The sequence below is a fragment of the Bufo bufo genome, chromosome 1 (genome assembly GCF_905171765.1).
Source record: "Bufo bufo chromosome 1, aBufBuf1.1, whole genome shotgun sequence".
Classification (NCBI taxonomy): Eukaryota; Metazoa; Chordata; class Amphibia; order Anura; family Bufonidae; genus Bufo; species Bufo bufo.
This window is the reverse complement of record NC_053389.1, coordinates 81,252,042-81,269,418: the sequence shown is the minus strand read 5'-3', so window position 1 is coordinate 81,269,418 and position 17,377 is coordinate 81,252,042. Positions and strand designations below refer to the sequence as shown.

Here is a 17,377-nt window from a genome sequence, read left to right as displayed (position 1 = left end):
TGTACTAACCTGACTTCCCATAGTTACATAATGAGTAAATAAAAACAGTAGACCTGAAAACTTTCCCCCCTAGTTTTGTGTTTCAGGGTTCCTGTCACCAACCTATTTCTAGTGAAATGCTTATTTTTACATAATGTAGCAGCCTGTGAGTCTAGTGCTACTACTTGGAATGGGTCTTGCATGGTCCCTGACAACGACTGTGCCTCAATGTGAGGAAGACATGACTGTGGAGCGATATCTAAATGTCTGCCATGTATTGATATGGGAAATGTCTGACTTCCAAATGCGTTACGTATCAGTTTTTTGACAGATAAGGGCTCTTTCACACGAGCGGATCCTGTGTGGGTAATCCGCTGCGTAAAAGAGAGCCAAGACCCGTTCCTGACAGCAGAGACACGGAGCTTTAACATGATTGATAACGCTCCGTGCCTCTCTGTGACCTTTTTACTACAAAATCACAGTGACAACTTTATCTCACTATGTATATCCAAAGGGTCAGCACTGCTCTCTTGGCGGTTTGGTGGTGCACGTGTCAGCGGGCAGGCATCTCAATAGACAATGTACAAAGGAAAGACCGGCACTCGCACATGTTGATATTATGGATGCTGGATTTATTCTGTCACATATTACCAGCATAGTGATGCGTTTCAGCACGTAAGTGCTTTCATCAGACTATTTACATACGTCCTACCATTGTACCTTATATAGAACATGTAGATACAAAGGAACTGACGTCACATCATTAGCTCCTCCCATAGCTGGAGTGATGCAGCATGTAATGTAGCCAGTGAATTGTCCCAAATATAATATAGATAATTTTCGGAAAATCAATTCCGCTGTAAAAAAAGGGACAAAGTTTTAGACATCATGTCAAATAAAACCACACACATTATATTCTCGGTTTAAACATTTTGGTTCCACCGTTTGCAATCGATGGATCCAATATGCCTCTCTTTTTAGCAACAATTTGTTTCTATTGCCACCGCGACGAGGTAATGGAACACTCTCAATGACCTGATAGCGCAATTGCGATATTGTGTGTCTCTGTTGATGTAAGTGGTATGGTAGTGGGAGTAATAGTAGATTTATGTTTACTTAATCTATCTGTAATTCTCATAGAGGTCTCCCCCACATACAGCAAACCACATGGACATTTGAGAATGTAAATCACAAATCTACTATCACATGTGAAGACGCCCCTTATTGTAAACATTATAGTGTACTTTGTGTAAGGCCAGATTTATTGCTTCCTATATCAGCTCTGACTATCCTGTCGCGTATCTTGTCTGCTCTTTTAAAGCACATCATAGGGGGCCTCTGAAATTCCTCGATCTAAGGATATGACCTGGAAACAACCTGCCAGTGTTTATTGACAATGCTCTTAATTCTCTGGGTCCAGGGGTGATATTTCACCACAAACGGGACCCGTGGCAATTTCTCAGATTTCTCCTCTTGTGGACTCTCTAAACTATTTCTATGTTCCTCCAACAACCGTTTAGGATAGCCCCTTTCTAAAAATGTATTGGTCATCCCCTCACAATCCGCTTGACTCGCTGATATTGGGAAAAAAGAGCAGACAACATATATGACAGGGTGGTCAGAGCTGATATAGGCAGCAATAAATCTGGCCTTACACAAAGTAAACATAGAAACATAGAATGTGTCGGCAGATAAGAACCATTTGGCCCATCTAGTCTGCCCAATATACTGAATACTATGGATAGCCCCTGGCCCTATCTTATATGAAGGATAGCCTTATGCCTATCCCATGCATGCTTAAACTCCTTCACTGTATTTGCAGCTACCACTTCTGCAGGAAGGCTATTCCATGCATCCACTACTCTCTCAGTAAAGTAATACTTCCTTATATTACTTTTAAACCTTTGCCCCTCTAATTTAAAACTGTGTCCTCTTGTGGTAGTTTTTCTTCTTTTAAATATGCTCTCCTCCTCCCCCAGGCAAGGCACATTCCCGTGTTTAAATTGTGTTAATTGTTCAAGTGTCATCAAAGGTAGCCATCGTGCTCATTCACACGTGAGCAAATTCCAATAAGGGGCGTCTTCACATGTGATAGTAGATTTGTGATTTACATTCTCAAATGCCAATGTGGTTTGCTGTATGTGGGGGAGACCTCTATGAGAATTAAAGGATAACTGTCGTATTTTTTATTTTTTTTTGCAGTATTGGATTGTGGTGATCACCTTGGTGGCCCTATTTCAACTTTTCACTGTGTATTCAATTACCCCTTAATTCCACATTTTTGTTCCCTGTAATGCCTATTTTTTTTATTTTTTATTTCCAAGTCTTTTTATTTTCCAAAATACAAAAAGGCCAATACATTAATGGACCGTCCAAAAGGTCCATAATACAAAACATTTTACATTTGCATACACATTTGCCTTAACATTTTATCCCAAATACCCAACCACCCCATTGAAGCGAGAGAGAGGAGAAATTATTATTTTTTTTTTTTAAAAAAAAAGCCTATTTTTACCTGTGCTTAAAATAGGGTTGCTAGGCATGGTCCGTCTATCTGTTGATAGACGGAGCACGCAGCGTGCAGGCTCACATTACTGACAGCCAGGGACTGTAAGTAAATGATTAAAGCCAGGTCCTCCCCAGCAGCTGATAACAGTGCCTGGGCTGTGTGCACTTCTCCCTGTCCCTGCGCTTGGCAGACGCTCCCTCACTCAGCAGAGCTGAAGAATGCAGAGTTGGAGCAGCGCACAACAGGGAAGGGAGATCTGCCATCTACTCAGTGTATAACTGAAAGCAACATGTGGTAAGAGGACCCCTTTGTGCTGCAGGAGATTAACCCTTTAGGGGGGAGGGCTCTGGTTACTGACACTTTTGGGGGGCTATTGTTACTGGCTAGTGAGGGCAGCCGGGATTAGCCTCAGGGTGAGGGCAGTGGCGGCCATCTTAACTGAATAGGGAAATTGCAGTTTTATGCAGACTGGTTGCTAAGGGCTGAATCTTATTAAATATGGGGTAAGTCAGTCTAATAGTAACTGATTCTGGAATATCATGTTATTAGTAACTACATATATGAAAATTGAAATTAGGGTCTAAATGTGACAGTTATCCTTTAAAGATATTTGCTGAAACATGTCACTATGCTGTAATATGTGACAGAATAAATCCAGCATTCATAATATCAACATGTGTGAGTGCCAGTTTTTCCTTTGTACAGCTTTATCTCACTGTGATTTTTTAGTAAAAAGGTCACAGAGAGGCACGGAGCATCATTAATCATGCTCCGTGTCTCTGCTGTCCGGAACGAGACTTGGCTCTCTTTCACACAGCAGATTCCCTGCATGGAATCTTCTCGTGTGAAAGAGACCTAAAGGTAAAAACTTGAGAAAAAAGAACTCAAAGGCTTATATTTATTTTACAACTAGGTCTAACAGAGAATCAGATCATAGTCCTGTGGACAGAACATCATGGACGCCCATGTTACCTCTTCACAAACCTACATTGATGAATTTAACCCCCAGGAATACTTACAGACATTCTTTGTGCCAGAGAAAGGAGTTCTTTTTGGAGAATGGACCGATTTTGCATTGCGAAATCTACATGAAACCTTCACTAAAGGTAAGCGATTCAGTCTTCATTGAAAAGGTTCAGCTATGACATTTATAGTGTAGCGCATGATTAATTTACTGCAGTATTTTTTTTATCTAGACAAGGAAAATTTATTTTGCTACCTCTTTATTGCATTTAAATGGGTATTCCAGCCCAAAACATTTATCCCCTCTCTCCTGGACTAAATGATAAATGTTACAATATATGGGTGCAGGTCTAGCCACTAAGACTTTCACCGATTGCTAAAACAGGGAAAGTGGTCCCCCTACCTCCCATGTCGACAGGTTTGAAAAGATTTCAAGGAGCAACAGTTCAGCATGTGTCCTGCTGCTTCTTTCAAAGTATTTAGCACTTTTACAAAAAAAATGAGCACAGGATAGGGGCAATCACAATCAAACAACCATTCAGCAGTCCATGAAAAGCTCTGGATCTCTTCTACTCCAGCAGCAATGTACTTCTCATGATCAGAACCATAGCATGTAAATCATACCATCAAGTGGGTAGCTGTTGCAAACATCAGTAGTTCAAAGAGTCTATATGTCAAATCTATATACAGGTATTGCCTGGGCAGAATGAAAACTTGCATAGGACTCATGCACACGACCATATTTTTTTGCAGATAGCACACTGTCCCATTCATGCATTTTGTGTGCTGTCTGCATCCGTATGTCTGTTCCATAAGTTATAGAACATGTCCTATTCTGGTCCGTATGGCGGATGGGAATAGTCATTTTGAGTATGGGAGTGAGAAAAATGCGGAGTGATCTGGAAAGTATTCACAATTTGGATCTCTGTTTGTGGACGGTTGTGTACCTGGGGCCTATTTTGTCTCAACTACCAGCAGCACACATTTCCTAAGGGTATATTCACATCTGTGCTACCTCATGTGGTAATCTGTTCCGACACAGTATAAGTCTACTGGATTTCACCATATCCGGCATAGCTAGGTACTTCCGTTCACTGCCGGACCCCATTAATTAATAAGATCCAGAAGGCATCCGACTGGTTTTCAGCATCAGTGGTAGGTTTTGGCTATACAAAAAACAATACATGCATAGTTTTTTATCCTGCTGAAACCTGACACTCTTCCCGGAAAGCGGATGGATTCCTGCCGAGTTCTATTATAGTCAATAGGGTCTGGCGTTAAATGGCAGTATCTAGCTGTAGCTATGTTTTGGCCGTATACTGTCTGTGCTCTTTATTGCTGCTGTCGCCACCCTCCTCATCTGATGTTATCACGTCCTCATTGGCCTCCACCAATACTTTTCTCAGACTATAAATTAATATAGTGGGCTCCTAACCCCCCCTCCTAACTAATTGCTCTGTATTTGCCTCAAGTTCTACTATCACATTTTTACCAGTGCCCCTACTGCCACCACCATGGCTGTAAGGGACACTTCTACTATCACCACAAACACAGCTGTGCATTTCAGTCAGCAGTCCTCTCTCTCTGCCTGAACCTACTCCTTATGGCAGTCCAAACGCTAACTGTTCTCACATAAGTCATCAAGAGGAAGACTATAGTGAGTATCTTTCATAGCACTTGGAGTGTTGTTGGCTCTTGTTAGAAAAAAAGAAGGCACTCGACTAGGAGGGGGCATTAAAGACAGATGATAAAAATGAAAAGCTTCTCTGGGGCCACAAGGAGGTAGAACAGGAAGAATGCACTGAACCCTGACTCCAAGGCACGCTGTCAGACTCATAGGTGACGTCAACATCTTCCTGCTGTGACTGAGATGATTAGTGAGCCATTCAGTCCACAATGTCATCCTCTTTGTCCTCAATAATCTGTTGCTTACTGGAAGTGAGAGAGAACTGTGGTCTTCTACTCTTACCGACCAGATGATTTCTGGGTGTGCTGTTTTCACTACTGCGGTTACCCATATTCTCAATCGACATTGACATGGCACAGGTCTTTTGTTTTTCATTATTATGCCCATTGCCACTCTGTCATTTACCAGATATTTTCATGATTTACATTTAAACAATGAGAAGTCATAGGTTTGGTACAGTGAGTATTAATTGAGGAATGTTTGCAACAGATTTTTGGGGAAAAAGATGCAACTGGATAACCCCCGGCAACCAAAATATATGCTACTGGTGACACATAAAAATTTGTTTAAATAACTATACCAAATGTGAAACTGTTTTTTTTTTAAGAAAAAGGCACAATTGTGCAACATCTGCAGCTATATGTATATACTGATGCTGCTAATTACGCTTACAGTTCATTCAGAAAGCCTTCAGACATTTTAACTTTTTTAATGATTTTGTTATGTTGCGACATTGTGCTACAATAAAAAAAATATATATTTTTACCATCATTCTTCATTTAGTAACCTATAATGAGAAAGTTAAAGCAGAATGTTTGAAATCTTTACTAATTTATTGAAAGAGAAAAACTAATATGTATAAACAACCCTAAAGAACACAGATTAGTTTGGTACCTATGGCTCCAGTAAATGTTTTCAGGTTTTTCATCTTTGCATTTCAGAAACCATAACTTTTATTTATTTATTTTTTCCATTAACATAGCCATATGAGGGATTGTTTTATGCAGGATAAGTTTTATATTTAAAGTTGTCATTTTGGGGTACCTCTACTATATTGTATACGCTTGAATAAATTCAGCGTTTTTTTTTTTTTGTTTGATTTTTTTGGGTTAAAATTTCATGGTGTTCACTGTGCTGTAAAATGACTTGCTAACTTTATTCTACAAATCATTAATATTCTTTAAATATCAAGTTTTATGGCTTTGATGTGGTTTACTACTTTTAAAAAACTCTTTTTTTCTGTGGCCATTTCCTGACATCCCATAACTTTTTTTTATTTTTTGTCCAGGGTGATCTGTAGTTTTTATTGAACTATTTTCAGATACATGCAACCTATTGATGATTTTTTTTTTCAGTGATTACCATGGGTGAAATAATGAGATGATTCAATATATCAGGTAGTTAGAGATAGGCAATCAAAAATACAAAAATACATAGATTTTTTTTCTTTTCTTTTTTTTATAGAATTAAAGTGGATATATATATTTTTTTAAATAGTTTTTAATTAAAAAATATATATCCCATTTTATTTTCCTTTTTGGCAATATTTGTGGATTACAATGTATAGTTATTCTTATATGCCCCCAGCTGCCATTACAACTACTCGGCACCCTGTGATTTTGTTCGCAGGGTGCTAATTGGAATCACTCAGATGATGTGGTCACTATTGACCCTGGTAAACTGACGGGATTGGACGGTTATTGTCAATCCTGGCAGTGATAGCAGGATGACTGTATAAAACACCATTGTGATGTACCACAGTATTGCGGCACTGCATTAACTCACTTCGCTCAGTCATGTAATAGTACGTCATTGAGAGTTAAGTGGTTAAAATGGTCTTTACCCACATGTAACAGATGTAAGATTAAGATTTTAGGCAGTAATTTATTTCCAATAATTCCTTTCTAACCCTATATTTAAATATGTTATCTTTTAAGGTGGAGTAAGAGGAGATACTCTGCTTGATTTTGGCACTGGAGCCACCATTTATCAACTCCTCTCAGCCTGTGAAGTGTTTGATAAAATCATTGCCTCAGATTTCCTTGAACAGAACCACGCTGAATTTCAAAAATGGCTGAACAAGGATCCAGATGCTTTTAACTGGACTCACATCATCAAATGTGTATGTGAGCTGGAAGGAAATAGGTATTGTTTCCTATTTTCAAGTATACACCATATTAATACATTATAAATATGTGAAAGTATATATATTCTTGCAAGGTACTGTATAGTATCTCAATATGCACTGAGATTTGTGCAGGGCTAGTCCTTATACAGTCTCCCATCCTATCTGATCACAAAGATATGCAGTATAAAATCGTAAGGAAAAAACAAGGATGACACCAGGGGGATAGTTGGACTAGTTTAGATTTTCTTTGCAGCTAAAATTATCACGCAGCTAGCTTGCCACTCTGTAAGCCAGAATGGACAACATGTGATGCTTCATTTAGCCTACAGTAGCCAGATGTCCCCCGCCGCCCTAAAGTTGAGTGTGCAATGGCTTCCCTTAGATGTGTCCCCTGCAGCAGCCACTGCAGGGAAAGGGTAGAAAGACCATTTGAAATGATAGTCATTCATGTAATATATGGATGTCTTTAGTCATCCAAAGTAGTAGTCAAACTTTTAGAGCAAGTTTACACTCAAGTACATCGAGGGAAGCCTGAGTGAAAAACCTATGTCTGTGGTCCATATGCTCTTACAGTCTGGTATTTCGTTACGGTATCAGCTATAATCTCAGTAACATACTAATAAGCAAATTCCTTTTATTCTTGTATGTTTATAGGGAGGATTGCGAGAAAAAGGCTGAGAAACTCCGCTGTAAGGTGAAAGAAATCCTGAAATGTGACGCTTTCAAAAGAAACCCTTATGACCCTGTCATTGTGCCACCAGTTGATTGTCTCCTGTCTTGCTTCTGTCTTGAAGCTCCTTGTAAAGACATAAAGTCATACTGTAGTGTTCTGAAAAATTTCAAGGACTTGATAAAACCTGGAGGTCACCTTTTGATCTTAAGTGGACTGAATGCTACTTATTATTACGCTGGTAAAAAGCGCTTTAGTATAATGAGCTCAAAAAAAGAAGAGCTGGAGATGGCGTTTAAAGAAGCTGGTTATATTATTGAAAAAGCTGCTTATACTTCACGTATTGATAAATCAAGGATAGATGTTGCTGATTATGAAGGCTACTATTTTATTCATGCCCATAAATCAAAGTAAGGCCAAATTCTTCAGCCACCGTTTCTTGGAAATACTGGTATACATCTAAATGTTTTAGCTTCTAAACATATACCATAAAATAAGCGAGTTGAGGTTGGGTTGAGTCTGAAAACTCAAAGCTAAATAAAAATTTAGATACATTCACCATGCTAAATGGGTGCTCCACTTGGTAACACTATCCATTTATGAAAACAATAGTATATGGTAGCCCTATTTATATGACTGTGATTATATGCTGTTTGGAGGATGAAATTGCAGGAAACTTGATTTGATTGATAAAGAAAAATAAAACATTTACTTGGAGTCTACAACAACTTATATATGAGATATTGTAACCTTAAATGTCTTAAGTTAAATTATAATTAAAGAATATATAGAATTTTTTATTAAAATGAATGAATTACTTACGGGTAAAATTGTGAATATACTGTACTGTACATTTCGTTATTAAAGAAGTTACACTGTAAAGCATTCTGTATTATTGTATTATACAATATGATCTTTATTAAAGACGATGCGTAATAATAATAATTAGAAATTAGAAAAGTTATTTTCTTCATATTTCTTATACTTTTTTAAAATTAAAAAGTTCCAAAAATTGTCCCTTATTTGGGGCAGAAACTTGACGGTATTTATACACTCATGGTATCACTCATGGGTAAAACTGTGGTTATACTGTACATTTCGTTATTAAACAAGGTGCATTGTAAGTAAAGCATCCTGTATTGTTTTATAACAGAAAATTATTAAAGACAATTATTAATAATAATAATAATAATAATAATAATGATAATAATGAGATTAGCAAAGCTTTTCTTATCCCGTAGGATACCACCCCATAGCTGTACGGCGCTGGGAACTGTGTCTCAAAACCCAGTGCCATACAGCTACGGCGTGCTGGGGTCCAGCAGTCACTGATAGCCAGCCCCCTGCTGTATACGCCAGCATCGGTGAAAACACAGATGCCGACTCATTAACCCTTTGCAATGCCTCGGTCAGTGCTGACCGCGGCATGTGCGGTATCCCTGACAAGTCCCCGTGTCCATCAGGTCCCCGCGTGTCCATCAGCCAATGCATTACAATAGATATGTATTGTAATGCATTGTACAGTGGATCAGACCCCCAAAAGTCCCAGAGTGGGACAAAAACAAAGTAAAAAATAGACCTTTTTCCAAAATTGTTAGAGAAAATTGTAAAAAAGTAGGGGGGAAAAAAAAGTAGACATACGGTATTAGGTATTGCCATATCCATATCGACCAGCTCTATAAAAATATCACATGATCCCGCCCATCAGGTGAATGCCGTAAAAAAATAAATAAAAAAAAACGGTGCCAAAACAGCTATTTTCTGCTCACCTTGCCTCAAAAAAGTGTAATAACAAGCAATCAAAAAGGGGTATGTAGCCAAAAATGGCACCACTCAAATTGTCATCTCATCCCGCGAATTATAAGCCCCTACCAAAGAAAATCGCCTAAAAAATAAAAAAAATATGGCTCTCAAAAAATGGTGACACAAAAACAAGATTTAATTCTGTTCAAAATGCTTTTACTGTGTAAAACTTAACAAAAATAAAATTAATAGACACATTGGGTATCGCTGCGTCCATAACAACCTGCTCTATAAAAATATCACATTATATGCCCCCTCAGGTGAATGCTGTAAAAAATAAAATAAAACACTCCAAAACAGAATTTTTTTGTCACCTTGCCTCACAAAAAGTGTAATGCCAAGCAATCAAAAAGTTGTATGTACCCCAAAATGGTACCAATCAAACTGTCATTTCATCCTGCAAAAAAATGAGACCCTAAGACAATCGCCAGAAACATAAAAAAAAAATGGCTCTCAGAAAATGGCAACACAAATACAATATATTTTTCTTTTCAAAAATGCTTTTACTGGAGGCCAGAGCCTGACCGCACTCTATGGCATACGTGTAAGTGAGACGCTCCTGCTGCCAAACGCCTACAGAAGCTAAAAAAGCGACCCCAAGGCAATTATGGACAAGAATTCCGGGAGAGAGAAGCATAGGGAAAGCCAAGGGACGAACAGACCACCTTAGTCCCAGCAAGATATGGAGAAAATCTTCAAGAAGCACCCACCGGGTGCACAGGCCCGCCTGCCAGGGGCGGACACAGACCTCAGAGGGCCCCTGTGCAAAGAATGTGCACCCCCTCCCCAAACCACACATACAGATGTAAACATATACAATACGTGCATAGTCCTGGAAGACCAAGCAGCATATAAGGACTAGGAGCGCAGCGCTGGCCCAGGAAGCAACATTTAATAAGTACAGTAACAATGAAAAATGGGGGAAAATGAAAAAAATAATTGATACAGTGACCCCTTTAACCTCCTCAGGACCGCCGTACGCAGGATTGCGTCTTTGCGGCGGTCCTGTTTCTCTGGGTGGAACCGCTGGTGCGTCCTCTCGCGAGACGCGAGATTTCGGGTATTGCCGGCCCGCGCATGCGCATCGCGGGCCGGCAAAAGTTAGAGTAGTATTGCATCAGCAACCTGCCAGCAAATGATCGTCGCTGGCAGGTTGCTGATTTTTAAAAAATCTAATCACAAGCCATATAACAGATCATATTAGTAAATATGATCTGTTATATGGCTTCTCTGCTCCTCTGCTGGTCCTTTTCGTCGGTTGGATCCAGCAGAGGAGCAGACTGAACTGTGAGTACACACCAAACACTACCCTTAGCCCCTGATCACCTTCCATCACCCCCATCATCCAAATTAACCCCTTGATCGCCCCCTGTCAATCACTTAGTGAAAGACAAAAAGTGATCAGTGTAAACTGTCACTTTTTTTTCCCACTAGTATTGGCTGTTAGGTTTAGGATTAGTTTAGGCCCCTTGGTTAGGTAGTTTAGGGATCAGTTAGCGCCCACCCCACCGCACCGCAGTCACTTTTATTCGCTGTTTAGCGTATCGCTAATCAGCATTTGTACTTTTATAGTATCTGTAAGTGATCAAAACTGATCACGGTCAGATCTATAATAGTATTAGTGTCACTTTAGTTCGCCCTCCACCCAAAACGCAGTGTTTGCCCGATCAGGCCTTATCGGTCGCCCACACGTGCGTTCACCCACGCCCGCCCCGCCGCAGTGACAAAAAAAATTTAGTTTTTTGATCACTGCACAATCACTTTACACGCACTGCGGCGATAAAAAAAATCAGTTTTGATATTTTTTATCAACCGCAGCGGCCTCCGGTACTTCGCTAGCCTCCCCTTTGTAAGACAGGCTTGCTTTTTTTCTTGGGTAGTCTCAGGGAATACCCCTAAATTTAGTAGTCCAAATGGCAAACAGGGGGTATTCTTCTGAAGAGGCCTACAGGATTCTGACCCAGTCGGATGAGGAGTGGGAACCCTCATCTGATGAATCTAGCGGGTCAGAATATGAACCTGTAGAAAGCAGTGGCTCTCTGACCCAAAGTTCGGACGAGGAGGTCCCTGATAGAACCAGGCGTACCAGGCCCCGTGTCGCTAGACCACAGGTTGTGCAGGATCCGCTTCAAGGGCAGCAGAGTGGGGCTGTCGCTGCCGGATCACGTGGTGAGGCATACACCAGCAGCGCAGCCCTTCCTGGACCTAGTACCAGCACTGCCGTACAACATGGTGACGTGGCGAGCACCAGAAGGGCAGTTGAAGCTGGTACGGTGGCACGTGCAGTAGTTACCCCGTCGCAGCCACCGCGCAGACAGGCCCGTAGAGCCCCTAGAATCCCTGAGGTGCTGGCAAACCCTCATTGGCAGTCACCAACTTCAGCCGCACCTGTAGTTCCCCCTTTCACCGCCCAGTCTGGAGTTCGGGTTGAGACGGCTCAGATCGGTTCGGCCCTGGGATTTTTTGAGCTGTTCTTGACTGCGGAGCTCTGGGACTTAGTCGTGGCAGAGACAAACCGGTATGCCACACAATTTATATCCGCCAACCCGGAAAGCTCTTATGTCCAGTCTTTCCGGTGGAAACCAGTCCAAGTTTCCGAACTTAAAATTTTTCTGGGCCTTCTCCTCAACATGGGTCTAACTAAAAAGCATGAATTGCGGTCATATTGGTCCACGAACCCAATTCATCACATGCCCATGTTCTCTGCTGCTATGTCCAGGACACAATTTGAGACCATCCTGCGTTTCCTGCATTTTAGCGACAACACCACCTCCCGTCCTAGAGGCCACCCAGCTTTTGACCGGCTCCACAAAATTCGGCCTCTCATAGACCATTTCAACCAGAAATTTGCAGATTTGTATACCCCCGAGCAAAACATCTGCGTAGACGAGTCCCTAATACATTTTACCGGGCGCCTTGGCTTCAAACAATACATCCCAAGCAAGCGTGCCCGGTATGGGGTCAAATTGTATAAGCTCTGTGAAAGGGCCACAGGCTATACCCACAAATTTCAGATCTATGAGGGAAAAGATCAGACCCTGGAGCCGGTCGGTTGCCCTGACTACCTGGGGAGCAGTGGGAAGACAGTCTGGGACTTGGTGTCACCCTTATTCGGCAAGGGGTACCATCTTTATGTGGACAATTTTTACACAAGTGTGGCCCTCTTTAGGCATTTGTTTCTAGAACAGATTTGTGCCTGTGGCACCGCGCGAACTAGTCGCGTGGGCTTCCCCCAACGGCTTGTAACCACCCGTCTTGCAAGGGGGGGAGAGGGCTGCCTTGTGTAACGAAGAACTGCTCGCGATGAAATGGAGAGACAAGACTGACGTTTACATGCTCTCCTCCATTCACGCAGACACGACAATCCAAATTGAAAGGGCAACCCGTGTCATTGAAAAAAAGCCCCTCTCAGTCCATGACTATAATGCGCTCATGGGAGGGGTGGACTTCAATGACCAGATGTTGGCTCCCTATTTAGTTTCCCGCAGAACCAGACGCTGGTATAAGAAGGTGTCTGTATATTTAATTCAATTGGCTGCCTATAATAGTTTTGTTCTCTACAGTAAGGCTGGGAGAACAGGATCCTTCCTCAAATTCCAGGAAGAGATCATCGAGAACCTCCTTTATCCAGGAGGTTCCGTGGCCCCATCCACCAGTGCAGTTAGCCGTCTACACGAGCGACATTTCCCCAGTGTCGTTGCTGGTACCTCAACCCAACCGCCACCCCGAAAATGTCGTGTCTGTAGCAGGAGTGGAATAAGGCGTGACACCCGCTATTTCTGTCCTGACCACTCTGCCCTATGCTATGGAGAGTGTTTCCGGAAGTACCACACACAGGTACACCTAGCATAGGAATCACATCTCACCAGGACAGGCACACAGGGCTATTAGGGCCCATTCACTCACAGCTGCTGCAAACGTCTCCTTTCACATAGGACAAAGTGCATAACGCACTTCGCCACATCTTTGGGCGCTTTGCGCTTTGCACATTGACCCATGGGGAAGGAGAGGTTTGTTCTATAAAGGTAAAAAAAAACAAAAAAAAAAAAACACCAGTAAGCAAAAAGGTTAGTGTTCAGTTCAAAAAGTTAAAGTTTAGATGTTCTCTTCCAAAGTTAATAAAATTATTGTGTTGCGGCCTGGTTTTTTTTTTTTTTACCTTCCAGGTGGACCAACCGATCGACTAGCTGCAGCACTGATGTGCATTCTGACAGAAGCATTGCGCTGCTGTCAGATTACACGCAAGTCGGTGTATGCGGCGCTGCAAGACGAGATTTCTCATCTGCAGTAAAAGATACGTTTGCCGAGGCATATGAGCTGAGGAGGTGGCGGTGTTCATATACTTTGGCAAACACTTTGTATATATAAAAAATAAAATCCCGGCAAGGATTTATTCATCCACATCGATTGATGTGAATGGAGAAATCTGGTTTGCCAGGGCATACGAGCTAAGTGGGTATGGATGTTGGGCGGAGCTCCTATGTCCTGGCAGACGCCTTTCCCCTCCTTTTTCTTTTTTTGGCAGAGATTTTTTCATCCACATTGATCGATGCGAATGAAGAAATCTGTGCCGTTCATTTTTTTCTTTCAGCCCAGAGGCTGAACGGAAAAAAAAAATCTCATTACCCGTATGCTCAATATAAGGAGAATAGCAGAAACTCCTAATGCTGGGCATACATGTAATGATTGCGGAGACCCTCAAATGCCAGGGCAGTACAAACACCCCACAAATAACACCATTTTGGAAAGAAGACACCCCAAGGTATTTGCTGAGGGGCATATTGAGTCCATGAAAGATTGAAATTTTTGTCCCAAGTTAGCGGAAAGGAAGACTTTGTGAGAAAAAAAACAAAAAAATCAATTTCCGCTAACTTGGGGCAAATTTAGTTTTTTTCTATGAACTCGCCATGCCCCTCATTGAATACCTTGGGGTGTCTTCTTTCCAAAATGGGGTCACATGTGGGGTATTTATACTGCCCTGGCATTTTAGGGGCCCCAAAGCGTGAGAAGAAGTCTGGTATCCAAATGTCTAAAAATGCCCTCCTAAAAGGAATTTGGGCCCCTTTGCGCATCTACGCTGCAAAAAGTGTCACACATCTGGTATCTCTGTACTCAGGAGAAGTTGGGGAATGTGTTTTGGGGTGTCATTTTACATATACCCATGCTGGGTAAGATAAATATCTTGGTCAAATGCCAACTTTGTATAAAAAAATGGGAAAAGTTGTCTTTTGCCAAGATATTTCTCTCACCCAGCATGGGTATATGTAAAATGACACCCCAAAACACATTCCCCAACTTCTCCTGAATACAGAGATACCACTTGTGTGACACTTTTTTGCAGCCTAGGTGGGCAAAGGGGCCCACATTCCAAAGAGCACCTTTCGGATTTCACCAGTCATTTTTTACAGAATTTGATTTCAAACTCCTTACCACACATTTGGGCCCCTAGAATGCCAGGGCAGTATAACTACCCCACAAGTGACCCCATTTTGGAAAGAAGACACCCCAAGGTATTCCGTGAGGGGCATGGCGAGTTCCTAGAATTTTTTATTTTTTGTCACAAGTTAGTGGAAAATTATGATTTTTATTTTATTTTTTCTTCTTTCAAAGTCTCATATTCCACTAACTTGTGACAAAAAATAAAAACTTCCATGAACTCACTATGCCCATCAGCGAATACCTTGGGGTGTCTTCTTTCCAAAATGGGGTCACTTGTGGGGTAGTTATACTGCCCTGGCATTCTAGGGGCCCAAATGTGTGGTAAGGAGTTTGAAATCAAATTCTGTAAAAAATGACTGGTGAAATCCGAAAGGTGCTCTTTGGAATGTGGGCCCCTTTGCCCACCTAGGCTGCAAAAAAGTGTCACACATCTGGTATCTCCGTATTCAGGAGAAGTTGGGGAATGTGTTTTGGGGTGTCATTTTACATATACCCATGCTGGGTGAGAGAGATATCTTGGCAAAAGACAACTTTTCCCATTTTTTTTATACAAAGTTGGCATTTGACCAAGATATTTATCTCACCCAGCATGGGTATATGTAAAATGACACCCCAAAACACATTCCCCAACTTCTCCTGAATACGGAGATACCACATGTGTGACACTTTTTTGCAGCCTAGGTGGGCAAAGGGGCCCACATTCCAAAGAGCACCTTTCGGATTTCACCAGCCATTTTTTACAGAATTTGATTTCAAACTCCTTACCACACATTTGGGCCCCTAGAATGCCAGGGCAGTATAACTACCCCACAAGTGACCCCATTTTGGAAAGAAGACACCCCAAGGTATTCACTGATGGGCATAGTGAGTTCATGGAAGTTTTTATTTTTTGTCACAAGTTAGTGGAATATGAGACTTTGTTTGAAAAAAATAAATAAAAAAAATTCATCATTTTCCGCTAACTTGTGACAAAAAATAAAAAGTTCTATGAACTCACTATGCCCATCAGCGAATACCGTAGGGTGTCTACTTTCCGAAATGGGGTCATTTGTGGGGTGTTTGTACTGTCTGGCCATTGTAGAACCTCAGGAAACATGACAGGTGCTCAGAAAGTCAGAGCTACTTCAAAAAGCGGAAATTCACATTTTTGTACCATAGTTTGTAAACGCTATAACTTTTACCCAAACCATTTTTTTTTTACCCAAACATTTTTTTTAAATCAAAGACATGTAGAACAATAAATTTAAAGCAAAATTTATATATGGATGTCGTTTTTTTTGCAAAATTTTACAACTGAAAGTGAAAAATGTCATTTTTTTGCAAAAAAATCGTTAAATTTCGATTAATAACAAAAAAAGTAAAATGTCAGCAGCAATGAAATACCACCAAATGAAAGCTCTATTAGTGAGAAGAAAAGGAGGTAAAATTCATTTGGGTGGTAAGTTGCATGACCGAGCAATAAACGGTGAAAGTAGGGTAGGTCAGAAGTGTAAAAAGTGGCCTGGTCTATAAGGGTGTTTAAGCTCTGGGGGCTGAGGTGGTTAAGGCTGCACAGTGCTTTTGGGCAACAATGTGTAGTGCAACCAAGGATCACAGCAGCACAATTCTGCTATCCATTGAGTTAAAATGAATGGGGTTTCATTGTGACCTTGAAGTTTCTTAAAATCACAATTGAAAAGTTGCAAGAAATTTAGCAGGTTGGATTTTTGTGAACGTCAAGTCACAGCCCCATTTACTTTTACTAGTTGTGATGTATCGTAGTGTCGCTGCAATCTTTGGCTGCACAAGGTGGCGCCAGCCTAAGGGTCCATTTAGACGGCTGTGCTTTACAGTCCGCAAATTGCGGATTCACAAAATACGGAGACTGGCCGCTTGCGTCCTATGATAGAAAATGCCTATTCTTGTCTGCAATTGCGGACAAAAATAGGACATGTATCGTTTTTGCGGGGCTGCGGAACTGGCTGCGGACAACACGCGATGTGCCGCCCGCATCTTCTGCGTACCTGTTGAAATGAATGGATCCACACCCATTCTGCAAAATTGCGGAACAGATGCGGACTCCTTCATATGGCCATCTGAAAGAGCTCTAACACACATACTGGACTGTCATACCTGCAACCGCTCTTTTTCACACATCCTCACACATACAGGCACTGCCACACATACTGTCACATATGTAGGAACTCCCATACACAATTG

The 17,377-nt window shown here is 41.3% G+C and overlaps 1 protein-coding gene across 2 annotated transcripts; it reads left to right on the top strand.

The window, feature by feature from the left end:
* The first annotated feature begins 3,405 nt into the window (after nt 1–3,405).
* On the top strand, nt 3,406–8,865 carry LOC120996758 (nicotinamide N-methyltransferase-like). 2 transcript variants are annotated; one of them, XR_005777876.1, is made up of 4 exons: nt 3,406–3,594; nt 7,076–7,283; nt 7,921–8,443; nt 8,486–8,865. XR_005777876.1 is itself a non-coding variant. In XM_040426788.1 (3 exons), the coding sequence occupies exons 1-3, from the start codon at nt 3,444–3,446 to the stop codon at nt 8,348–8,350; spliced, it is 789 nt and encodes a 262-aa protein (XP_040282722.1). In that variant the 5' UTR covers nt 3,406–3,443; the 3' UTR covers nt 8,351–8,865. The 2 variants fall into 2 exon arrangements, 1 of the variants encoding a protein (XP_040282722.1); XM_040426788.1 differs by having other exon boundaries at nt 7,921–8,865.
* The last annotated feature ends 8,512 nt before the right edge of the window (nt 8,866–17,377 follow it).

What these genes read in the sequence shown, in the direction of transcription:
- LOC120996758 (XM_040426788.1), top strand. Translation starts at nt 3,444, where the DNA reads ATGGACGCCCATGTTACCTCTTCACAAACCTACATTGATGAATTTAAC. An exon ending in ACATGAAACCTTCACTAAAG is followed by an intron (nt 3,595 to 7,075) that starts GTAAGCGATTCA and finishes TTATCTTTTAAG; the next exon opens with GTGGAGTAAGAGGAGATACT. An exon ending in TGTGAGCTGGAAGGAAATAG is followed by an intron (nt 7,284 to 7,920) that starts GTATTGTTTCCT and finishes GTATGTTTATAG; the next exon opens with GGAGGATTGCGAGAAAAAGG.